Genomic DNA, 25,339 nt, shown 5'->3' with positions numbered 1-25,339 from the left:
CAGCCAGCCTCCCGCCGCCGCCGTCCATCCACCCGTCGCCTTCCGCAGCTAGCCCCGACTACTACTCGGCTGGCTCGTTCCCTGCCGGGCTGTTCCCCTTGGCCGGCTGTACCACGCTCTCCCATTGGTTCCCGCCGCCCTCGGTCGATCCCCATTGGCTTTCGCGTGCGAGTGGTGAGCACCGGTTGGCTTCACCGTCCGTCCGTCACGAAGGAGCTTTTTCTCCGGGAGCGCCCGCCTCCGCAGTTATCAGGCTAGTGTGTGCGCTTGTTGGCCGCGTTGGGGGATTCCAAGAGGAGCTGGTTGAGCGCTCAAAGTCCCTCTGCCTCGCGCGCTGGCTTTGGTCGGGGGGGCGGGAGGGGGGGTCTCTGTCTTGCTCCATTGGTGTCAATACAAAAGAGGGAGCCGAGCGCAGCGCAGCGCGGGGAGACGAAGCGAGCCTCCTGCTGAATCAGGGACATGGACATGAAGAAAAGGATCCACTTAGAGCTGCGGAACAGGACGCCCTCCGACGTAAGCCAGTGCAAGGAGAATTTTTTTTTTTAAGGATAGGGGGGTTGATGGGGGGTTTCAAAAAAGGCCCACGACGAAACGCGAAAAGGGGGTGCAGTTGCCCAGGGAGGGGACCGAGGTGGGCGCCGTCTGTGCCAGCCGCCGTCGTGGGTGCTCCTGCTGCTGCCCTTGAGGTGCCCACGGCGTGTGTATGTGTGTGCGTGCGCGCGTGGCTCTGTGTGCACCCACACAGAGGAGGGGGTTGCCCCAAAGCCCACGCGTTCGACTCTGGCCAAAAAGGGGGGGGGGAGAGAAATAGCCCTTCTCATCCCGTTTCCAAGGGAAAGTCTCATTCTTGTTTGGTTGCCCGGGTGGCAGGAAAAATAGTGCCCTGGGAAAGCGCGTCGCAAAAGACTGGGCATAATAATGGCTCGTCGAGTTGGCGCTGCGCTCTGTCGGGGCTGGGGGACTTTGTTAATATTGGGTCCCCAACCGGAGGGGCGAAGGTTGGGGTCTGCGAGAAAGTTGAGGGGGGGGGCGACCGCCAGTTTCCGCTGCTGCTTCACAGTGGATCAGGCGAGGGTGACTGGGGAGCCATATTTGTAACTTTGTAGTCCTCATGAACGCGCCCTTTCTCCCTCTCCTCCCCCTCCCCAGATGTTGCGAAGCTCAGACATAGTTTTTTGGAGGGTTGTTCGGGGAGACGGCATTCGATTAAAGGTTTTGGGGTTTTAAACGCCCTTAACGGGGTAGGAAGCTGCTGGCCAAATCAGTCCCTGAGGGATTCACCATCCGCACGCAAACACACACAAAAAGGCGGGCGAGAAGAAAGGGGGTGGGTAGGTTTCTCTACCCCCGCCGCTCGGGGCTGAACTTGGGATGTTGTTTAGCGTCTGCCTCTAAATAAAGCTGAAACTTTGTCCGGGCGTGGAAGAGGCTCGAGCTGCGTTTTTGCACGGTCTCCGAGCCGCGCCTGGTTGATTTTCCAGGGGTCTGTTTTCCCCCATGCCCATTTGCAGTAGAAGAAAACACTAGGGGGAGAGAACTTGATTCACTGCATCCCTTCTGCCCAAGGAGAAATTAAGGTTGCCAGTTTGGGTAGCTGATCTTGGGGGTGGGGGATGGATTTGAGTTGCTTCTGTTCTGCGTAAAGGCCGTGGTTAAGAAACTTGAGTGCAATCGCCCCCCTCCCCTTCCCCTTTTCTTTTCAAGAGCTCGTCTGCCTGGGGAAGCGAGTGGCCCACCAGACCCCACCCTGTTTAAAGATGTTTTCATCTGCCAGGGCGGCCGGGCGGGGTGGGGGACACTTACGTAAGGCTTTAAATCATAACGTAGTGTGATTACACCACGGAGGGTTGCTGTCACCTGCCTCGCTGTAAGGGCGCCTTCCCCCACCCCTCCGCCCCGCCAGTGGAAGGCGCGCGGTACGATTTGGGCACCTTGGTCTGTGAAAGAAGCTGACCTGCAGATTTATGTAACTTGCTCTTTGAACTTTAAAGAAAGTATCGGGGGGAAGGGGCTTCTGTTGCACCCCCAGTCGCAGCCTTGCCGCCTTTCCTCCCCCTCCTCTTCCTCCGCGTTGTTGACGGAGGGCTGGGTGAGCAGATGCGTCTCCGGCCGCGTGCGCCTGTGTGCTGCTGGGCACTCCCGAACCGGCTGCTTGTGGGTCCGGAGCTCCGTCGGAGGGGCGCGCTGCTTTTCATTTCTTCCTCCTCCCCCTCCTCCCATCGCCGGCCCGCGAAAAGCCGCCCTTCCTAACTTGGTCTCCTGGCGCTGGCCGCGCCAGCCACCCTCGCTCCGAAGTAGGACACGGCGCCATCTTTTCCCCCCGTCGAACTGCAAAGGAGAGGAAAGGCTGGGTAGGAAAGCGGAGCCCTCCGGATCGATTCTTTCCTGGAGGAAGGGGGAGGAGGACACAATCCGCACGGACGCCTTAAACGGGCGGCGGGGGTGGGGGCAGTTGCTGGCTCAGTGTCGCCCGCCGGGCATGCTTCCCCCGCAGATCTCGGTGCGCGCTGCATAATTCATGGGCAGGTTGCATTTCTCTTCCCGCCGTACTATGGGGGGGGGGGAACTAGATCAGCAGAAAAAAGCAGAACCCCCTCCCCGTTCGCGTGCGCGCTTGGATTCCTATCACGGGAACAGTGAGGAGGGGAATAGGAAAGGTTTGGGAGGGAGTAGGGAGGCGACGATCAGGCGGTCTTGGAGCCCGGGGGAGGGTAGCCACCCAGCCAGCCTTCCTCCTGCTCCCTCCCTCCCTCCGTCCGCCGTGCGTGCGAACGAGTCGAACATGACTGCCAGTTTCCAGGGGCTGCCATTTTGTCACTGGTGTCACTGACGGGGGGGTGGGGTGGAGAGAAGGAGCACCGTTTAGACCTGCGAAACATCCAGAAAATGCGCTTTGCGTGAACATTAAAAATGGCCCCCGAGGGGGTGGGAAGGGGGCATTTTGAAGGACGCCGTGCTTTGGGATGGCCAGGAGCCGCCGCTTGCTTGCGAAGGGTGGGGGGCTGTCGGGCGGCGGAGAGAGCTCATGGGAGCAACCTGGAGCCAGCCAGCCGCTGAAAGTACCTCCGGCGCCGGCCGCTTCCCATCGGGGATTCCCCTTTGGATAAGGAGGAAGGCTGTGCCGTTCGCACCTTTGCGTCTCCAGCCCTATAGATTCCGAAATCATCCCGGTTGCAAGGGTAGTCGGTTGGTTTTACTTTAATGTCGGAAGATGTATAAATAGCAGCATCCTTTAGAGAGGAAGGCAAGGAAGCATCTTTTCTGATGAGATGGGAATCCTCTTTTCCCTTTGGCGGCAAAGACAAGTGCTCCCTCTCTCTCTGGTTTTTACTTTCTTGCATTGCACCCAGCACTTTCTCTTTTTAAAAAGACAACCACCCAGAGAGCTTCGGCTATTGGGCGGTATAGAAATGCAATAAATAAATAAAATAAATAAATAATTGTTTACAAGCCATCTTAAGAGCACTCATTGGCACTATGTTGTATTTTTATTTTATTCTATATCCTAGTTACTGGAGAGAAGTGTTAAGCAAGGTGATACTTTAGGTTTGGTAATCCTTTGCAGTATTCATCCTTTCAGCTTCTTAAAAAGATTTTCTATATATAATGCTAAGCTTCCACAACAATGATATCCACAGCTTAAAACTGTAGAATTCAGTTACAGGTTCACATAATTTTATCAAGAGGACTTCACATTATTTTGTAATGTCTTAAATTGTATGAGAATCTTCTCAACGGAAGATGCAATTAGGAGAGAAGATACCTTTTGACATGGAAACCTAATGCCCCAGCCAAAATGAAAGCAAATAATACAGCTGCTTTATTAGAATGCAGTTAAGGGTACAATCCTATGTATGTTTAGACAGAAAAAGGATTTTCCCTGTCTAAACATGCCTAGGATTGCACTCTAATTTATTTCAAATATGGTTAAAGGTAGTTTGACTATCTTGTGTTTGTTCATTTACAACACTCAAGGATCTTCCTAAGCATTAGAATATATTTTATTAAGCGTCCTTTTTCGCATGGAAGTAAGTTGAAAATATGTCCAAACTGAGGCAGATTTCCAATAAAACTGTTAGTTGAGAATGATGGATTTGGAGTATTCTTGTATCAAGAGATTTTGTGCCTGAAAGCAAAGCCCAGCTGAGATGGGAGGGTGGCTGGGAGACTTGCTTCTGATGCGATAATGCAATCTTACACTTGTCTATTTTGTCCTGTTGATTTTACAACAGACTTTAGATAACAGGTATAATATAAGTGAATCTTGTATGAGATAGAGTAGGCTTCCCCAGTTTGATGCCCACTAGATGTGTCAGATTGCAACTCCCATCCTTCCCAGTTAGTGTGGGCTTTATGGCTGGAGGTGATGGGTGCAGGTGAGCAAGACTTTAATGAATGATATCATTAAGCTATTTACTTCAGCGCACCCAAAATCAGGGATCCACAACATTTATTTTTTAATTACTTTATAAGCTTATATCCATATCCCACCTCTTTCCACACACTGGACTCAAAGCAACTCACTATATAAGCATCTTAAAAAGTAATATATTAATTACATACCCAAAAAACACTGTATAAAAGAAATAAATAGAAACAACCATATAAGGGAATAGAATTGAGCACATAACAGGCTAAAACACTCAGCCTTCTTGAACAGCCACGGTTTTAGTGAAAAGCCAGAAACTATACAGTGTTAGAGCATGATGGATCCCACTTGGAAGGGCTTTCTGCAGGGTGGGTGCCACTCCAAAAAGTCCATACTCCTAGCAGCCGCTCACCTTGCTACTGACAGACAAGGAATCTGGAATAAGGCCTCAGATGTTGACAGGAGTATGCAGGGAGGAACATATGGAAGGTGGTGTTCCTTAAGGTCCTCTGAAGTTAAGTGTGATATTAGAGACGACACCCCACCCAGTCCTTTTCCAAGTGCAGGAAAGTTGTAGCAACCACAGGCTTTGGTTGGATACTAAGATCAGCCAAAATTTGTGGATCCTTGTCCAATATTGCTTAAATTTAAAAGCATAGACCGTTGCTGTTTTCATCCCAGTAGGTAAAACGGTGGGGCAAAAGGGTGTCTCTTTTGGGGCTAGCTTCTGATAGCATTGGAGTGGGAGATCGCCAAAGTTTTACTACCATTCATTCGTGTGATTCCCCATCCCCTCCTTTTTGTTCAACCAAGTCTGAGGAAGAGCTGTTGAAAACTGCTTACACTCTTGTGACATTTTGAGTACTTCCAATAAAGGTATTGCCCAGTTGTGCTTTTTCTTCCTCCATATGTGGCTCATGGGCTAGTAAGCGTACTTGAAGAATTAGATGAACCCTTGGTCTGATCCAGCATGGCACTTCTCATGTTCTTATAAAGTATGAAACTACCACAAGATGTAGTGATGGCCACCAATTTGGATGGCTTTAAAAGGGGGTTGGATAAATTCCTGGAGGCGAAGGCTGTCAATGGCTACTAGACCTGATGGTTGTGTGCTATCTCCAGTATTCGAGGCAGTAAGCCTGTGTGCACCAGTTGCTGGGGAACATGGGTAGGAGGGTGCTGTTGCACCATGTCCTGCTTGTTCATGTCTGACCAATGGCTGGTTGGCCACTGTGTGAACAGAGTGCTGGACTAGATGGATCCTTGGTTTGATCCAGCATGGCATTTCTTATGTTCTTATTGTTTGTTCTGCCCATGTAATAATCTGTAAATAGATTTAACAATGTTTAATTGCCTTAGAACGAATAGTTTTGTTTGCATTCTTGCTTTCAGAAGTAGGATTTTGATGGAGGAGTATTACTAATGCTTCTGAGTTTTCTTGGTCCGGACAAGAAATTACATGCAGGTAACTTGGGTTTAAATCCCAGAACATCCATGGGACTGATTATTGATCTTATCATGTTGCTTACTGTATGGCTTCCTTTCAATGGAAGGAAAACGAATTCACTGTTAGTTTCCAGTCTAAACTATACAATGTGTTTTCAAAGCCTGTGAATGTCTACGTTTCATTTCTGCTTGGCTTCCATTTGACAGAGATCATCTAATTGAACTGCTGTAAGTTTGCAGCAGGAGTCATCACAACTGTTTGCTACTAGTTTGTATCTCTTGGAGAAAGAGGTGGGAGAACCCTATTCCACGTATGCTCTCCAACTTAGTTCTGCTTAGGGATGGGCAAAGCCAGTGGACCAATTCCATGAATAAATCCATGTGCATGAATTTGTAAAGAATTCTCAGATAATTGACCAGATAATAGAAACAGGAAGTAGTTTTTTGCCTATGAAGGGTCACACTACAACGAACGAGCTGCTAATGTGCCTGTAGTGTGCATGGTGGCAGGGCATGGAACACTGCTTTGGTTCCAGAATTCTTTTCTCTATTTCCAGTGAAATTATCAGAGTGCTTTAGCTTATGTAGACAAAACAGCAGCACTCACATGAGAGATGGAAGTATCAGCAGACTGGGATTAATCTTGAAGTTTTCAGAAGTACAAAGAACTTCAGGGAGAAAAAACCTAAGGGCTTGGAATCCACCTCCCCAAACAACCCACAGAGCAAAAAACAAAACCAACCAACAGCCCCTCCTGAAATGGGATATGAGGGGGAATGGAATGGGAGTGGCTGAAAATGGAAGAGAAGAAAAGAGACATAGCTGTTAAAATGTAGAGAAAACAATCTCTTTGTGAGATCCTGGTTCTCGCTTTAAAACTACTTTTAAGTGCCCCAAAGGATAGAAGTGAGAACTGTCCACAGAAATCAGTGGAGAAACTCAAGTTTTTAATGTAATGGGCACCAGTTTGACTTGGGTAACTCTTGACTAATTTCCATGAGAATCTTGCCGTTGGAAATGATGCTGCCTTACTCTTGACATTGCTGCTGGTGAGCCTTCTTGGATAGGATGAGGAGTTGCCAAGCACTGTAGTGCAGGCGTGGGGAGCTTTTTTCAGCCCGAAGGTTGACTTCAGTTTTGAAGAAGCTCTTAGGGTGCAAAAAGCAAAACGGTGCAATGAAATACTAGCATATTTTAGCTTCAAGCTCTTACTGCCAGGAACAGCCTTAGGAGAGACATTTCAACTTTTTAGAATGGGAAAACGTGCAAAAGCTGGAAAACCATCAAATGGTTGGTGGCCAGGGGAAAGGGGGTATGTCCAGGAAAGGTTGAGCCCATCTGGGGAACCCCGTAGGTGTGGATTGGGACCTCAAGGTGGCTGGATTTGGCCCATGGTGTGAGATTCCTCATCCCTGTTGTAGCGGATCCTGTCTTCCACAAAAGGTCTTGTCTGTCATGAGCTCTAATGAGCCAGAAACCTCGTGGCCTGAGACTGGGATGTAGCTGCATGATCTTCTTCAGACCATATGTACTTGGGTCTTAGAGACCTCTTGATGTGCGTAAGGGAACAGGTTGTTTAATTGATGTTTACCCTGCCTTTACTCTTACATACACAATAACAAAATTAAGCAACAGTACAACAACAAATTAAAACAATGTTCAAATGGCATAAAACATCAGTATTAACATAACGTTAAAAATAATAGCAAAAACAGAGCTCCAGAAAATTATCCAAATGCAGGCTGGAATAAAAACATCCTTAAGAGTCTTGGAATTATAAAAATCAGCCATCAATTAACTAAGCTGAAATGAGTTTAAAGCACGCCAGAGTAAGAAGCCTTAACTGCCCCCCTAAAAATCATTTGTGAAGGGGCCAATCCGGTCCCTCTAGGAGGGAGTTCCATAACATGCTGCTACCAAGTAGGCCTAATGATGTCTCAACCAAATGTATTCTCTGTGGAAAGCCTCTGGACTGTCAAGGTCTACCGGGGGCCTGTATCCTGGTGAGAGCAGGGCCTGCTGCACTCCAGGCTTTTGCTTTTCCAGCTGCAGCAGCAGCAGCAGCAGCTAGTCACAGAGACCTAACACCCTGGGGCTGGGAAAGAGCACTGGGGGAACTGGAGGATATAGAACTGCTTGCCGGCAAAGCCAGTTGAGAAAATTCCTCAGTCTACAGTTGGGTGTACTATGCACTTCTGTGCCTCCAGTCCTTGCCTAATGCTCTTGCTGCTCAGCTGCTCTCCAATAACCTTCGTTTTGCTGAGGCAGCAAGGAGGCTCTGGCTTTGCTTAATGCAGTTCTTCAGCCATCTGGCTCCCAAAGGCTCTGCCTTCCTCTGTTGATGGGAGGGAAGGGCTCCTTTTGTACTCAGGAGGGAGAATTCTATTCCTGCACGATGAGGCATTCTTTGCTGCTGCTGCTGTTGGTTTTTATCTGATATGCATTCCACACTGCTAGCCAGGTAAGCAATGCTTAAGAACTCCATTTCCTGCCAAAGGAATGGCATAGAGGCAATTTTGAAGCATGTACATTCAATGTAATTGTCAAGCAGAGATGAAAATTTTGTTGCTGAAAAGGCAAACTGTGGGTTTCCTATTTTTTTTAAAAAAATTAAACCAAAAACTTGCCAGCTCTGGAGGGAAAGGGAGGTCGTTACCTACCGCTGCTGCTGTTGGTGAACGATATGAAATCTTCATGGTGGCCCATGTGTTTTCATGGGCTCAGCTGCCTGACATGTTCCCCTGGATCTGGTTATATTATTGGGGAAGACCTTGGGTCTGCATGCTATTTTTTTAAAAAAATCCTTTACCTTTTTTTTACGTTCACTTGGACGCTTTCCTGTGTGAGACCTTTGGGAAGTCTCTCTTCCTTCTATTCAGTGTACTAATTCTAACCTTACCAGGACTCGTGGTTGGAGATGCTGGAGAGGAAGACCGTTTGTATTCCCACTCCACTATTCCATATAACTGCTATTTCTGAGGGTGCTTCCAGGTGGAGGGTTTCTTGTGCATGGAGCAGGGGAGGTTTTACAAGAGGAAGGTAATGTTTGGACCCCATAACATTCCACGAAAGAAGCAGAGCAATTTCATAATAAAGTCCTTGTCTGAAAGCACTCTTAAGTCATAGAGATTTTAAAAAGCCCAATGTGCCCTTCATTGTGCCCATGTGACCTATCTGGTACTGTGCCATCAAACCTCCTATCCTGCTTACCTGTGCAAGCCCCTTAAAATAAATGGGATCTGTGCAAGAGCAGTCAGCCCTCAGCAGTCCACGTTCTTAAAGACGTGGAGGTCTTCTGTCTGAGTGGGACCAGGAACGTTCTAGTAGTAATAGCAAGGGGTTATCCAGTCTTAGGTCGAAAGAGGAAGTAAGAATATTAGAAGAGCCATATTGGATTAGACCAAATGCCTATCTTGTCCAGCATTCTGTTCAACTTGTCTGCTCTTACTCTCTTTTTTTTAATGCTAAACAGCCCCAAACCTGTAGCCTTTCCACATAGCCCCTTGATCAACCTGGTGCCGAAAAGCTAACAATGTTGGCACCAGGGAAGCCTCGTCAGGGAGATCATTCCATAATTGGGGGGCCACCACTAAAAAGGCCCTCTCCCTTGTTGCCCTCCTCCGAGCTTCCCTCAGAGTAAGCACTTGGAGGAGGACTTTAGATATAGAGCGCAGTGAGCGGGTAGGTTCATGTCAGGAGAGGCGTTCCATCAGGTATTGTGGTCCCAAGCCATGTAAGGCTTCATAGGTCAAAACCAGCACCTTGAATTGGGCTCGGAAACGTATAGGCAGCCAATGCAGGTGGGACAGAATTGGTCTTATATGTTCAAACCTTCTGGTTCCAGTTCTCTGGCTGCTGCATTTTGCACAAACTGCAGCTTCCGAACCGTCTTCAAAGGCAGCCCCACGTAGAGCGTGTTGCAGTAATCTAATTTGGAGGTTACTAGAGCATGGACAACTGAAGCTAGGCTATCCCGATTGTGCCCAACATGGAATTTGTCTTTTTCACATTGAGTCAATGTCTTCATTGAGCTGTCCATCATGACTCCACCAGCTCAGATCCTATGAGTGTATCAAAGAAGTTGGGGTAGGGGGGTTGCCCCAACATGCATTGCTTCATAGAATCATAGAATAGCAGAGTTGGAAGGGGCCTACAAGGCCATCGAGTCCAACCCCCTGCTCAATGCAGGAATCCACCCTAAAGCATCCCTGACAGATGGTTGTCCAGCTGCCTCTTGAATGCCTCTAGTGTGGGAGAGCACACTTGCTTACTTTGAACTGTGTTTGCCATTGTAATAGCCGCTCTCCCAGTTTGGGAGAGATCCTTTTTGGAGCTCTTTGCAATCCATTTTTATTTTAACCACCCTAAATAGTTTGATGTCATCAGTAAACTTTGCCACCTCACTACATTTTCTGGGGCGGGGGATCCTATGAAAAATAGGGCATTTGCACAGAATGATTTGCCTCAGAGAAATTTCTGATTTCCTAGATAGTGAATTAATTTAATGCATTTATTTTAGCTGTGTTTAGAACAACAAATCTTTTTAAAATTAACCCATGTTGTGTGTTTTTGTCTCAATACACTATTAAGAATTTTACATGAAATATTTGAGGGGAGAAATTAAAGCACATATAAATATGATTTAAATGTTATATCATGTATATTTTGTATTGCAATACTTGTAAAAATGTAAAGACAATAAATAGTATGTACTTCTCTTACATTGTTTAAATTTATGGGGGGGAAACAAAGGTATTAAAAACTGTTGACACACACTAATTAATTTTAGCAACCCAAAGGACAGTGTATGATACGCTGGCGACCATTCACCTCTTTCAACAGAGGTCACCGCTTAATAGCTCTATTTCTCATTGAAACATATATGAATTTCACTGACAGAAATGTATTTTTCTCACAGACTTGCTGTGCAAACATTAAATCACCTGAAAAACATTAAATACAGCTTTGAAACTGCCAAGCTTGCTGCATGTTGTATTTGCAATTAGAACCCATTCATTATGAAATGCAAAATATTCCATTTTGGACAATGTTCTTCCCTACGTCACTGAGATCAGGAGAGTGCTGCCCTCTTTTTCATTTATTTAGGAGGCAAAGTCCCAAGTCTTCATTGGTTTAAAAGCCCCAATGAATTTAGCAGAAAGTTTGAAACAATCATGGCCCCACCTATATCCTCTCCAAATGAAACACTTTGCTCCTTGAACCTTTCCACACAGGATTTGCCTCACGCTGGTTGCACTGAAACAGGTTTTCCTAACTTGGGAAGGTGCACGATGACAAGCTTGAGTATAGTTCAACAAAGTTAGCTAGGTGGGCAACTTCTCTACCTCTGCTGCTCATCTGAAGCCTCTCTCAAAGGTACAGATCACCACACCCAGTATTTCTGCAGAGTCTTGGTGTCTCACAGTGTTGCTCTTTCATTGAACCCAAAACTACTTTCCAAACTAGTTTTGCTGGATCGTCATTCCATTCTGCCCCCTCAGCTTCCTCCAGAAAGTTTTTGAAGATTGCTGCTCCCTGTCTGAGGAGGCTCACTGACTTTCGCCTGCATTTCTTTAAAAAGTAATGTGTTAAATGTAGCAAAGGCACCTCCTCTTACAGTATCAAGGAAGGGAATGCAACTTTTAGAGTTCTGAGAGTATCAATAAATATGTGGACAGGGGTGATCTGATGGACATTGTTTGCCACAAAGCTTTTGACAAAAGTCCCTCACCAAAGACTCCTGAACAAACTTAGCAGTCATGGAATAAGAGGTGACATCTTCTTATGCATCACAGAAAGCAGAGAATAGGAATAAATGGTAAATCCTCCTGTGTGTGTGTAAATTGTGGGGTCCCACAAAGGATCTGTACTGGCATAGGTGCTTTTTAACTTGTTCATAAATGATCTGGAATTAGGAGTGAGAAGTGATGTGGGCTGGAAAATATTCCATGGTAAAGCTTTCTTTACTAAATATAAGTAAAAAAAAATGTGCTAAATTTTATCACTCTCTACGGCAGGAGCAGGGAACCTCAGGCCCAGGGTCCCAGTCCAGCCCTCCTGGGGTCCCAACTTGGCCTTCTGGACTTCCTTCCCCATGTCCACCTCCCCTTTTCCCCAACCACCAGTCATTTGGTGGTTTCCCAGCCTTTTCGCAGATTTTCTTCCCATTCTAAATGGCCAAAACGCCTCTCCTGAGGCTGAATTGCTGGCAGGAAGAGCTCCAAGCCACAATATGCCTGTTTTTTTGGCTCCACCTCTTTTGCTTTCAGATTACCCTAATATGTGTAGGAAAGTCTTCCACATTTTCTGGAAAAGCCACATCACTCCTCATCCTGATCCTAAGCATGTTTGCCTGGAAGAACATCCCATTGATTTCACTGCGTTTAGGGTCAAGGCCTTGGAGTTGGAGGGCAAGGGGCAATTCAGCTGCGGGGAGGAAATGGATTGCATCACATTTGTAGCTCCTTTTGTTCAAGGAGCAGCTCAGGGCAGTATACACCGAGATTCTGTTTTATTTTTGCAATAGTGTGGTGTGGCAAATTAGGCTGAGAGAGATTGACTGGCCCAAGGTCCAGTATTCTGCCCTACGCCCGCTGGCTGTGTCCCTTTCTCCGTGTTAATTTTTTATGTTCATGGCATAAATAGATAAAGAGTTGGCTGCTTCCATAAGGAAACTCTGCAGTAGCTTGAATTAGCATGCTCTCCTATACATGTCTACTTGGAAGTAAGCCATTGCGATCAATGGGACTTAATCCTAGCTAAATGGGCATAAGATTGCAGCCTAAATGGATAAGAATGACATCAGGGGCCAAGACTTAGGTTGGTTCTGGGAAGGCTGATATAGACTAGGAATGGGCAGAAAGTAGATCTCCAGAAGTTTGGGACTTCAACTCTCAGAAGCCCCTGCCAACCTGGGCAATTGTCAGAAATGCCTGGAGTTGAAATCCAAAATATCTGGAGGTCAGTGTTCTGGCTACTCTTGGTGTTAACAGCTCGATTGATGTAGAATCACTTCCCATCAGCAGTTTAGGTGAAACTGACACCAATAGTTCTGGAAGCAGCTGTTGTAGTTTGCTATAAAACTGTTTGCAAATTTTAGCTACGGTGGTAGCAACTAAACATTATTTAACCTAATCTTCATTTTGTTTAATTCTTATCCCTAGGTTAAAGAACTCGTTCTTGACAACTGTAGGTCAAATGAAGGGAAAATTGAAGGCCTCACAGATGAATTTGAAGAGTTGGAATTCTTAAGTACAATCAACGTAGGCCTCACCTCAGTTGCAAACTTACCAAAGTTAAACAAACTTAAGAAGGTAGGTAGAGGTTCTGTCCTTGGATTTTTATAAAGAAAAGTGCCATATTTTAAAGTGTGGAATTAATTCACATAAGAGGGCTTTGAACCAAAGATTCCTTGTGACAAAAAAGCTAAATTGTAGATCTTTGTTATAAGTTCTTAATGACAAGATATGTATTTCAATAATGTAATGAGATTTCCTAATTTAGTATCTGCTTCCACTCCCAACAATGGCCCACTCTGCTCCTTGATGATTTCAGCAGCATCCCGCTGACCCAGCTACTTCCCACCTCCTCTTGCTTGCCTCTTCTTTTGACTTTCACCCCTGGACCAATTCTTTCATGCACTTGCTGCCTTGGGCACCCTCTTCTCTGTGTGCGACCTCTGATCGTCACTTCATCTCCTTCAGCATCACACAGCCCTCCACCACCACCACCCAGTCTGCTTCCTGCTCCTGTGACCTCCAGTCCATTGATCCAGTGGTCTTTTTGAAAACGTTGTCCTCTCTTGCAGCTTATTTCTGCTTGTTAGACGCTGCAGTCTAACAATTTGCACCTTCAATTCATCTTTGTCCTCCACTCTTGACACATTTGCCCGACTCGCCCAATTCTTCACCCCTGGCTAATCATCTCCATTTGGTACTTTCTCTTATGTCTGTGCAGCTGAACACCTCTGGAGGAGAACACAAGAGTTGACTGACTTTGTCCAGTATAAATGCATGCTTTCCTTCTCATCAGCCATCTACCTGGCCAGACAGTACTACTGCACTTTTCTATGAAAACAGGGTTCAAAAGAGTGTTTTTCTGTTTTGGAGTTTAGACCCCACCGCTGTCTCATACTTGTTTCCAACTCACATCCTGTGTCTCCCTTCAAACACTTTGAATGCATCAGTGGCTCCTGCTGTCTTGAATTTCTCTCCTTGAGCTCTGATCTTGACAAACCACCACTCCTGTCTGGTTTCTGCCTCCTGCAGTCCACTGAAACTGCCCTCAGAAGAATCACTACAGGCCTCTCTGTAAAATCTAGATGTGTCAATTTGGTCCTCTATTTTGCTTGAGCTTTCTGCTGCCTTGATATAGTTGATCTCTCCAACTTTTTTTTTCTTTTTCGGGGGCGGGAATGGAACTGTTTTTATTGCTGTTGAAATAATTAATAGAAATACGCTCATTTTTAAAGAAAGAAGCAAGGTGAGGCAAGGGGTAGCAAAGCAGACTGAGCTGGCCGTCCGAGGGCGCTCCTTGAGTGGACAGCTCAGTTGGAAGGTGCTCTCCTGCCCTCTCTCCCTTCTCCAAGGAGGGTGGAGGGCTGTGGGGAAGGGGAGGGCCTCACAACAGGTTTTTGTGAGCCTGGTGTGCTGAATTCATTCCCCATCCCTGCTGTAAGGTGATAATCCAAGGCTAAATATATTTTAAATTAGTTGGATATAGAAATAAATAAATAAATTCCTTATTCCGGGATTTGATTTGATAAAAACATTTTCATCATCTGTTGGGTGGTATAAAAATGAAATAAATAAATAAATAAACTAAAGCCTTTTCCAGTCTTAAGGCGTAAGATGGGGAGGCAGCCCCAGATCTACCTGCCTCTGTCCTCCGTCGGCTCTCTTCCTGCATGCCTACTTGTTCTTTCAATGTTTCCATGGCTGGAAGCTGTTCCTCTGCTTTCCCTCTCTCTGTTGGCCCCCATGAAAGGCTCTGTCCTTGGCCTCCTTCTTCATCTTCATTTCAAGCTCTTCTCATCTTCCCTCCCAAACTCTCCTCTTTCTCTTTGCTTTCTGTATCCATTGACCGCATGGCTGGGGGATTCTGGGATTGTAGTCCAACATGTGGGAGGGCACCAGGTTGGGCAAATCCACTGTAATGTACCATTGACATGGCTTGAACTATATAAGTGATAATAAATGCCGTTTATATTTGAAATGGTAATTATTACTTTTAAAAATGGGGTCAATTTCTCACTTGCAGCTCGAGTTAAGTGACAACAGAATCTCAGGAGGACTGGAAGTATTGGCAGAAAAATGTCCGACCCTCACACACCTAAATCTAAGTGGCAACAAAATAAAGGATCTCAGTACAATAGAACCCCTGGTAAGTCTGTGCCAAGTCTGTCCCAAGTCTCTCCCTGTAAAAATGGGAGAATAAATTTCTGAAAATTTCAAGGAGGGGAGGTTTAGGCTAGGGTGCTATTACAAGGGGGGGGTTGGTTCGCCCCCCCCTTTTTACATTTTAAAAAAGAGTTGCAGTTCGCCAGAGTTTTCCAGACCTGCTGCATCCTCCATTCCGTCCCTTTGCACTTAATGAGCTTCATGCCTCTTTGTAGCTCTACAGCCTTGTTGGTTAACTTTTTGTGAACTTCCTGAAATGTCCATGGTTTTTGTAGACCCTGCAGGAAATGCACCAGAGCTGTGGAAATGCAAAGCACCATGAGGCTGTACTTTTAAGTGCAAGGCTGGGCTGGGGCACGAAGGGCTGGGGCAACTTTGGAGAGTGGCAACTCTTTTTTTTTTAAAGCACAGAACAAGAAGGCAGGAGGCACCTTGCCCACCATGTTAAAGACAGCACTCACCCTTGAGCATTTTGGGAAATGTAATCCTTCCTCTCCCACCCCCTAGTCTATAGGAGGGTGTGTTCATCTTTGAGAATTTGCTGAAAAGTCCAGGCTAAACATTTTCGCCCAGCACTAGCTTATGGCCAAGGCAAGATTTGAACAGTCCAGGCTAAGTTGCACCAGCTCTTAGAATGTCTCTTCCGTTTGCTGCTATTGCAGTTTGTTTGCTTCACTTGTATGCTGCCTTTCTGCCAAGGGATTCAAGGTGGGTTGTAATTAAAAATCCACAGGAATAAACAGTGTAAGAAAAACAAAGGGATAAAACTTCAGTGCTGTGTTCGGCTCTTGGTAGTCTCTTCTGGCGCTAAAGGGCTGGGCTTCTCCCCTTCTGCTTCCATTGCTTTGTTATCCAGTAGAAGTTCTTTCTCCAACAAGTCTGAGGGATGAGAGAGCTTTCCAAAAAGCTAAAGTAGTTTTGGAAATCCTCTCTCGCCTTGGGATGTTATTCCCTTTTCTTGCCTTTCCTTTTGGCTTGAAGAGAATCTGTGCTGTAGATGTGAAGTTGGTTTCCATGGCTCCCTCTGGTGGTCATCTGAAGGGATGCTGAGCGTGGACTGGGGCAAAAGGAGAAGGCTTCCTTGGCTGGGGCTGGGAATTCCCAGTTGCAGCCCGAGATGACCCGGCAAGCTTAGCAGACTTTGTACTCTTTCCATGTGCCTGTGATTTTGAGGGGTTGGAGCGGTTTGTCGCCAAGTTTCCCAGAAGCCTGGTGCCCTAGTCCAGCTGCCTCTAATCTCTAGTCCAGCTGGATATGATGGGAGGTGGAGTCCCACACATCAGGAGGATGCCGGCTTGGGGAAAGCAGCTCCAGTATCTGAAATGGGTTGAGCGCCCTGGGAATCTTCCCATGTGGAAGCCAGAAGAGCTGCCTTCCTCTTCCTTGCTTTTCAACAAATCTGGTGAGCTTTTGTGTTTAGGTGAGACTTGATTTTGATGTGTATCTGTTGAGGGGATGAATTCCTTCCTTTGCCTTTCAGGAAAAGTTAGAAAACCTGAAGAGTTTAGATCTTTTCAATTGTGAGGTGACTAACTTGAACGACTACAGAGACAACGTCTTCAAACTCCTCCCACAACTCACGTATCTGGATGGCTACGACCGGGATGATAAAGAGGCCCCCGATTCAGATGCTGAGGGCTACGTGGAAGGCCTCGATGATGACGAGGAAGATGAAGATGGTACGTTTCTTCAGTCCTTCATTTTGGCTTCTTAGTGGCGACTCCCAAGAGTAGAAGCAAACGCCCTTGTGCTGTTTTGTATAGTAGAACCTCCAGCAGAATTTGCTGCAGCTCTTGACACAAATAGCTCTCCAGTTTGTCCTGAAGGAGGCCTAGAAAATGTTCAGATACTGACAAATCCATGTGTTTTAATGCTCATGTTTGCCAAAAGATGTGTTGAACGAAAGCAGGACACCATAGGATTTCAGTGGTACCACCTGAAAATTTGATCTGCAGCTACCTAAACTTATGGAATACTATAAGATGAGGTGAAGGCCACTAGTTTACATGATTTTAAAACAGAGTGGAGCAAATTCATGCACAGGACGAGAGATCTATTGATAGCTATGATCTGGATGGTGAAATGAAATCTCCATGTAGAGGTGAAGTATACCTCAGAATCGCAGGTGTCAGGAACAAGCAACAGTGGCTGCGTTTGGACAACACAATAGTCAGTGTATAGTAGGGTTAATAGTCAACTCCACGGTTGATTATGAAGGGGGAATATAACCAGCCGACAAGTTTATAATCAACCATGGTGTGGATTAAGGCCAGTGTTGAGTTGACGATTAGTCAACAGTGTGTTTGATTCACACATCTCCCTCCCTCTCCCCCCACCCCCACCCCCACCCTCTCGCTGGTATCCCATCAGTCATGGTGGGCTCTGGTGGCTGGACTAGAGCGGCAGCTGCCGCTTGGGTTGCTCTTGCCAGGGGACTGTAGGTGGCAAAAAAAATATTAGTCAGCGGTGCTTGACACATGACACGCTAACCAACAGTTGTTCAAATCATCAACTCTGCACAGCGTTGGTTATTTTGACCGAATAACCAACCGTGATGTGAAAAAGTCCTGACAGGCAATACAACCAACCATTGATTGTTTAACCCACTGTTGGTTGTCGTGTCATCCGAACCCAGTCAGTACATGGCTGTTGCCTTTGTGCCCTGCTTCTGAGCTCCCCACCAGCATCTAGTCGGCTTCTGCTCAGCCAGATAGACCCCCTTGGGACTGGCAGGGCGTTTCTTCCCTTCTGCCGCTGCAGTCCTGTGCAAAGTCAGGCTCAAAGACCCCTCACCTCTACCTCCCAGCATCCTTTTCACACAGCCCTTCGGTGGCGCAGTTACAGCATGGCTGCCTTCCGTGAGCCGCCTCCCTCCTTGCTCTGGCGCAGGCCGTCGTTTATGAGACGAGAAGATACTGGAGCTTTACCTTACCTGGCAGCCCCGCCCATCTTAGATATGTGGGGCATGGTCCGCGACTGCTCACCAGCAAGAGGGAGGCACTTTGCACGTGCTCAGAGGTTGCTCTCATTTTACTGTTACTGCATACGTCCAAGGCTTTGAATCCTAGCACTAAAACCAGACATTGAGCCTGACTCCTTGCACCACTGTGTTGACTTAAGCACTGTAGCCTGGGGTTGTGGGGGCAGTGATTTAGGAACTGATGACCCCAAAAGCAGAAAGCGGGGATTCGTAGCATTCTGTTCCCCCCCCCCCCCCCCAGCTCCTCAGTTACACCTGCTCTTGGCTAGGGATGGGCAACTCTGTCAAGCTCAGTTTTGTTCAGGTCCTCATTTTTTCCACGGCAAAGTTCGTTCTGCCCCGTTTTCCCTTGCAAATTAATCTTTTTAGTCTGCATTAATATTCGTACATATTTTTGTGCACGTTAAACAAGGGCATGTTTGGTATGCATTTTTCCAAATGTATGTGTTTTGTGCACGTTTCCTCAAATATATGCATTTTTAGTGCACAAAGTTTGAAATGTATGCGTTTCCTGTACAAATCCCACCCACCCCTGCAAACTGCATCTCCAAACTTCAGAAAAGTATGAATTTCAACCTCTTACCCATCATTGTCACTGGAGGCTCAGGTGACCTCAGTGGCACGGAGTGCCTTCTACAAACTCCGTTTGGTGGCCCAGCTACACCCCTATCTAGACAGGGATAACCGGGCTTCAGTTGTCCATGCTCTGGTAACCGCCAAGTTAGATTACTGCAATGCGCTCTACGCAGGGCTGCCTTTGAAGACGGTTCGGAACCTGCAGCTCGTGCGAAATGCAGCGGCCAGATTGATTTCGGGAACCAGAAGGTTTGACCGTATAACACCTGCTCTGGTCCACTTGCACTGGCTGCCTGTATGTTTCCGAGCCCAATTCAAGGTGCTGGTTTTGACCTATAAAAAGCCTTACACGGCTTGGGACCACAATACCTGACGGAATGCCTCTCCCGACGTGAATATACCCAGTCACTACGTTCAACATCTAAGGTCCTCCTCCGGGTGCCTACTCTGAGAGAGGCTCGGAGTGTGGCAACGAGGGACAGGGCCTTTTCGGTGGTGGCCCCCAGACTGTGGAATGATCTCCCTGATGAGGCTCGCCTGGCACCAACGCTGCTGTCTTTCCGGTGCCAGGTTAAGACTTTCCTCTTTGCCCAGGCATATGGCAACACATCCTAATTACCCACATGTTTTGTTTTTAATCGGCTTTTAATGCTTTATGTGTGTATGTTCTGTGTTTTAGAGTTTTAAATTTTGTATACTTGTTTTTACCTCAATTTTAGAATTTCTGTAAACCGCCCAGAGAGCCCTGGCTATTGGAGCGGTATATAAGTGTAATAAATAAATAAATAATAAAAATTAACTATGTTGCAGTTACAACTTGTGGTCAGGTTCAGGCTGTGCAAAATTACCAAACAAATTTCTCACCCATCTCTACTCTTGACACTATGAAGGCCTTAGACTACCACTTGCCTTTACTGTCTCTGCTTCTGTGAACTTTTAACATGAGCCTAACTGGCAAAAATCAAGTAGGTGGCATCCCTTCATTTCCACACCCAGAAAATGCTTCTCTTGCTAAACTTGTGCATGCTAGGCTGCTGTTTAGGAAATGCACAGGAGCTGGGCTAGTTTAAAAGACCAAAAGATGGCAACCTTATGAAGGCATGGAAAACTGCGCTCCAGCGTAGTCCACCCACCCACATACACCACCAACCCGGCCCAATCACCATGCTGTGCCTCTTCTTGCCACAAGAGGGAAGGGTTTAGTATTTGCAATAGGCAGCAAACTGACACGGTGACTTTGCCTGCTTTTTGTAGAAGAGGAATGTGATGAAGATGCCCAGGTCATAGAAGATGAGGAGGAGGAGGAAGAGGAGGAGGAGGAGGAAGGAGAAGAGGAGGATGTAAGCGGGGAAGAGGAGGTAAGGATGTTGTGGATTGGGAAGGTCTCTTGTTTCCGAGTCAGGGCTGGAGGGGCCTCTGCAAAAAACATGCCGTTCCCATTTCCTTTGCATCTCTGTCTTCCACAGGAGGATGAAGAAGGTTATAATGATGGTGAAGTAGATGATGATGAAGAGGAGGATGAAGAGGCTGGTAAGTGCAGAACTAAGACAGGGAAGCTTTCCATTATGAGTGGCTGAAGGTCTACAATAATGCAACTGGGGCGGGGGTGGGGGGAGGCTTTGAACCGCCTAGTCCTGCCATTACACACAGCAAGATACACAAAATGCCACGTGACGAATTCGGGTTGCCGCTTCAGAGAACACCCTTATGCAGTGTAGTAACTGTTAAGTTTTTTCACACGGAGGCCATTTTCACCACCTCAAGATGTTGTTGCTCATTTGCCAGGTTCTCGGCCTTTGCTTGATGGTTCTGTGTGGTTGACCTAAAGCTCTAAAGAGAGGCCATTGGTTTACTCTGGCTACTTGTGGTTGTTAACATTACATTATTATTTTTGTAAATTTTTATTAATTGTTTGGAAAAGAGAAGTTCTGGAAAAAAAGCAGTATACAAAACGTAAAGCATTTTTTTGGAACGTCTCTTTGCACATACTTCATGTGGAAAAGAAGCACATAGTCTTAATCATACACTTTCAGCTGGCAAGATCGAATTGCTGTGTGCAAACCTTACTGTGAGGATCAGCAACTAGAGGTCTGGGCCCAAGTCTAGCTCCATGTGTACTCCTTTGGGCCTTCAGTAGCCAATATGGGAGGCAAGAGAGAGGAATGTGGTGAATCTGACAATAGGATTGGTTGGCAACCATCTGTCAGGGATGCTTTAGGGTGGATTCCTGCATTGAGCAGGGGGTTGGACTAGATGGCCTTGTAGGCCCCTTCCAACTCTGCTATTCTATGATTCTAACCCATGGGTGGGACTAGGGAGAAGGCTGACTCACGCCTTCCCCCTAAACTGGCTTCAAAACCAAAGATGGCCCTAGGACTCAGGCATGCCATGCTTAGCATTGTGGGAGCTCTCCAGGCAGATCCATGACCCAAACCCTGTAATTCCTTCCACAGACGAAGAAAGGGGGGAGAAGAGAAAACGAGAGGCCGATGATGAAGGAGACGAAGATGATTAAAGTCAATATAATCTATTTTGGGGTGGGGGGACAAATTTCCTATCGTGATTTGACTGTTCCTACCCTGTATTTCACCCCCTCCCCAGAGTGTAAAGTTGCTGTGGGATCGAGAAGGAAATGCATAATTGTGTGGGTGAGGGAATTTAAACTTCCTCTTTTTTTTTTTTTTTTAAAGAACTGCCACTCCTATTCTTTGTTTCTGAAGAATTTCCTTTTGTGTCTGTTATTAGTTCCTGTTAATGCACTAGCAAATATAAAGCAAGTGGTGAATTTGTTTTTTCTTGGAGTGGAACATCCTGGACACTTTGGGTTGTTGTTTTTTTAAAAAGTTTTTTTTTTTAAAAAAAAAAAAAAGATACGAGCAAGAAAATTTCCATATGTGATGCAAAGGTGGCCGGAATGGAGATGGTGGTGAGATCTTTTGGGTCCTTGGAATCAGTGGCTTTTGCCAGTCTCTGAGCATATTGTAAGTATTTTTTTTCTTCTCTTCTGGATGCAGCAAAATTTGCAGTGAAAGCATTCCAGCCACAGCAGCGAGAGTGCAAACAGCATCTTGATAAAGTGTTTCCTTTGTTGCCTGTTTGTGAATGGCTGCCGTTCCCAGAAAACCCTTCCCCTCCACTTCCTGTAGGTAACTTTTTACTTTGCTGTTTGTAAATAGTGACCAAATATGTAATCCCCCCTCTGCCTTTATTTCTTTTTGATTTGGTTCGTGGGAGTGATTTTGGAATTTTTTAATTTTATTTTTAAACCCCTTTTAGAGCACAGCCCACTGGAAAGTTCTCCTTGAACGGGAGCTCGCATGAGCGTGGCAAGTCTCTTGCATAGCTCACACTCCCTGTTGGGTCGTGGCCTTTTTATTTCAGGTATATGGAAAAGTTCTCTGTAAACGGCAGTCATTGAAATATCTATAAATATATATAAAAAGTGTTCCTAATTTCCTGAGTTAACTGGTGAAATGAATTTGACAGTTGTAATAAAAAAAGAAAATGTTTGAACCCTTTTAACTAAGGTGTGTACTATTTTGGTCTGTAAAATATTATATATATAAATATATTAACACCTCCTTGATATCAAGTGATGAGAATCTGTTTCCACTTGTGCTCTATAATACTCTGAAGATTTTTACAAGCCTTTTAAATACCAGAGGGGACAATGCAGCATGTCTAGCCTAGGCTGGTTTCTTTTCATACACTCAAGCACGGAATGCTAATACAAAAGTTGTATTTTCTTACCTAGTTGCAAAGTCAGTAAATTGACTGCAAAGTACCTAGCTGAATGTACAGTTTTAATTTCATATCCTTCTTTAAAGATAGCATTAGAAGTGACTTGTATCCTAGTCAATATCTCATCTGTGTATAAATTTTTTAAAAGAAAACATTGCGACCTTCCCTCTCGCTCCCCAAAGAGCCAAACTTTTTGAGTTTTATGTCTTGTTTGTCAATGATGAATTTCAATAAATCTTTTTATACAATTTTTTTTCCTGTGGCTTATTGGAGTCGAATGGGCCACGTGGGAATCCATTGCTTGCTTTTGAAGAAGGGTGTTTTTTTAAAGAACCTATTTCTGATTATTTTTAACACCATTTAAAACTTTCTTTCAAAATTAGGCATACTAGTTCAATGGATCCCCTATGTAGAGAAGCCCGATGTCTCTGAGTCTTCAGTCCTGGGGACCGTTCACACGTGGAACCCATCTCTCTCATGGGTCCTCTTGTGTTGTTTCCTCTTGGCTCTTGGAAACAGAGTGCTAGGATTCTGCCCTGGTCCAGCAAAGGAGCTAATGTGGATTTATTTTCTAGGTTAGGCCAAGCCCCAACTCATAAGTAATCACTAAGGCACTGGATAGGGCTCAAGTAGAGATGTGAAGGCCCGGAAAAAAAACACCAAAAAATTGAGGGGAGGGGAATGGTTTTGTTCTCTCCTCCCCCCCCCCTTGTTTTTTCAAAGCTTTTTTTGTTCTTTTCTGAAAAATTTGGAAAAAGTGAAGAAAAAACGGATTATGGAATGAGGTTCCTTATAGTTCAGGTGTTCTTTACAGTTCAGGAGCTTGTAGCTCCATTTGTTACCAAAAAAAATATTAAAAATTAAAAGTAAATTCAATTTGTAATAATTGCTTGAATACACTGTACTTTTAATATACCAAATGTGATAATTTTATGCCAAACCAACTTGTACATAATTACATTTTATGTGCCAAAAGTAAGAAAGTGGCTTTCAATCTGTAAAACGTGCTAATATTGCATTTCCCCCAAAATGTTAAGTTTTTTCTGAAAACCCCCGAAGGAAAAATGATTTTTTCCCTGTGGCTTCAAAATTTCCAGAAATTTTACATCTCCAGGCTCAACCAAGGCAGGCAGTGAAAAGCTGTGCAGCTTTGAAGTAGTGGGGTGACTAGCTCAAATATCCTTTTAAGAAAGGGTTAGACGTACAAAAGTCCTGAGCCGGTAAGGGGAGGCGGACAGTCGCCCTTATTCTAGGCTGCAGGACTTCCTTCGGAGTTTCATCATCCCCTGGACCATTTCTCTCTTTCCCCTCCTCCAGATGCCCCCACCCCACACAGAAGGCAAATGAGACTTTACCACTAACTGGTTTGGTAACTTCTTTATTTTGTCACTATTGTTTATGGCAGCATAAATAATAAGCAAGTGAGAGAATACTGAAATGGAGCAGGAGGGAAGGTCAGCATTAGGCACAGAACACAATGTAAACATTGGTGGTGGTGGGGGGTGCGTCTGTTTGTGTGAGAGCGAGAAACAAACACCTCCCTGGTGCTTGGACATTAACGTGTGTGCAGGGGTGGGGCTAAATGAGCAGAGTGTGGAATTTCTTCTTGCAACCTGGGCCAAATTCTGAAAAGTGATTGTCCACATAATGAGGGCGATGCAGATGCAAAAGAAATTCAACAGGACGCTGTGCTTCGGGCTGTGGCGTCAAAGGAGGGACTCGGCAACTGAAGCTTTTCTCAGCCCTGTGGAAGAAGCTGCACCTGCCAAAATCCGCTTTTCTCTGCCCTTTGAGGCCCTCGCCTCTTCATGTGTTCGCTCTCTGCTAAGCTCGAGCTGGGGGGCTGTGCTTTGGGGTGGTTTGAATATGTACTCGCAGGTAAAAAAGTCCTCCTGGAGCATGCGAACCACCCAGCTTGCTCAGAGGTGACCCTCTGAGCCAGCTCTAACTGGAATCGAACCGTGATCCGGCTCATAGGATCATCTTCGACGAAGTTGCCTGTACTGCCATGTTAAGAGTCAACCCTTTACACCAAGGTTTATGGATATTTAAACGTAGCATTTATATAGTGCTTTTTAGCATTTTATTTTAAACATTTGTATCCCGCCCTGTATCACTAGGATCTCAGGGTGGGGTTGCCTCAAAATATATTACCTCAGCCTTTTCAACAGTCTTGTATATTAGGCCCAATATCATTCCCATATCACAGGCGAAAAGGTTCATCCTTCCCTCCTTTACGTAGGCCATATCTACATGAGAGCACAGAGTTCTTGCACTCAAGAACACAAGCACAAACCTATTCTAGAGAAGTCCCATTAGGAATTGTACTAGGCAGTGTAATTTTAGTCATGGTCTCTTTCCCTCTCCCCCCTTGTTTAAATTAGGATTTGTACTTGTAGGACAATTTAGAGAAGGACTCCACAGTTGAAACTACCACTGCCTTATTTCTAAGGGAGGGCTATGCCTGCAGAAGGCAGCGTGAGCCCCCGATAAGAAGATTCCTAAATAAACTTCTGTCCCCTTGAGTTTTCCCATAGTGCATGGTAATTACATACTGACAGTCTCATTTTGGTAATTAGCAAGAAAATGAAATGCTTGGCAGGAAATGTGGCTGGAGAAATTCAAGATGCCTTTAGAATGCATCTTTCTCTAAGATAATTAATTAGGGCTCTTCCAGCAGGTGACAAATCAAATTCTTGAAGCGGATGATGTAGGTAGAAATCTAATTGGGCTGGCGGCAGGTGAGGAAGTGGAAGGGCTGTTGGGTCAAGAGGAATTCTTAACTACAAGGTGCCGGTGAAGGCCCTGGCTGGGACACCCACCACCACC

At 45.7% G+C, this 25,339-nt stretch overlaps 1 protein-coding gene across 1 annotated transcript; it reads left to right on the top strand.

Moving 5' to 3' along the window:
• The first annotated feature begins 339 nt into the window (after positions 1 to 339).
• ANP32A (acidic nuclear phosphoprotein 32 family member A) lies at positions 340 to 22,758 on the top strand. Its single transcript, XM_063142354.1, has 7 exons — positions 340 to 513; positions 12,979 to 13,128; positions 15,074 to 15,196; positions 16,694 to 16,892; positions 20,024 to 20,127; positions 20,236 to 20,299; positions 21,223 to 22,758. The coding sequence occupies exons 1-7, from the start codon at positions 460 to 462 to the stop codon at positions 21,282 to 21,284; spliced, it is 756 nt and encodes a 251-aa protein (XP_062998424.1). The 5' UTR covers positions 340 to 459; the 3' UTR covers positions 21,285 to 22,758.
• Positions 22,759 to 25,339: the final 2,581 nt, after the last annotated feature.

The sequence above is a fragment of the Elgaria multicarinata genome, chromosome 16, assembly GCF_023053635.1.
Source record: "Elgaria multicarinata webbii isolate HBS135686 ecotype San Diego chromosome 16, rElgMul1.1.pri, whole genome shotgun sequence".
Classification (NCBI taxonomy): Eukaryota; Metazoa; Chordata; class Lepidosauria; order Squamata; family Anguidae; genus Elgaria; species Elgaria multicarinata.
The sequence above is the reverse complement of the archived record's forward strand: the minus strand, read 5'-3'. Positions and strand labels throughout refer to the sequence as shown.

What these genes read in the sequence shown, in the direction of transcription:
- ANP32A (XM_063142354.1), top strand. Translation starts at nt 460, where the DNA reads ATGGACATGAAGAAAAGGATCCACTTAGAGCTGCGGAACAGGACGCCC. An exon ending in AGTTAAACAAACTTAAGAAG is followed by an intron (nt 13,129 to 15,073) that starts GTAGGTAGAGGT and finishes TCTCACTTGCAG; the next exon opens with CTCGAGTTAAGTGACAACAG. An exon ending in TCAGTACAATAGAACCCCTG is followed by an intron (nt 15,197 to 16,693) that starts GTAAGTCTGTGC and finishes TTTGCCTTTCAG; the next exon opens with GAAAAGTTAGAAAACCTGAA.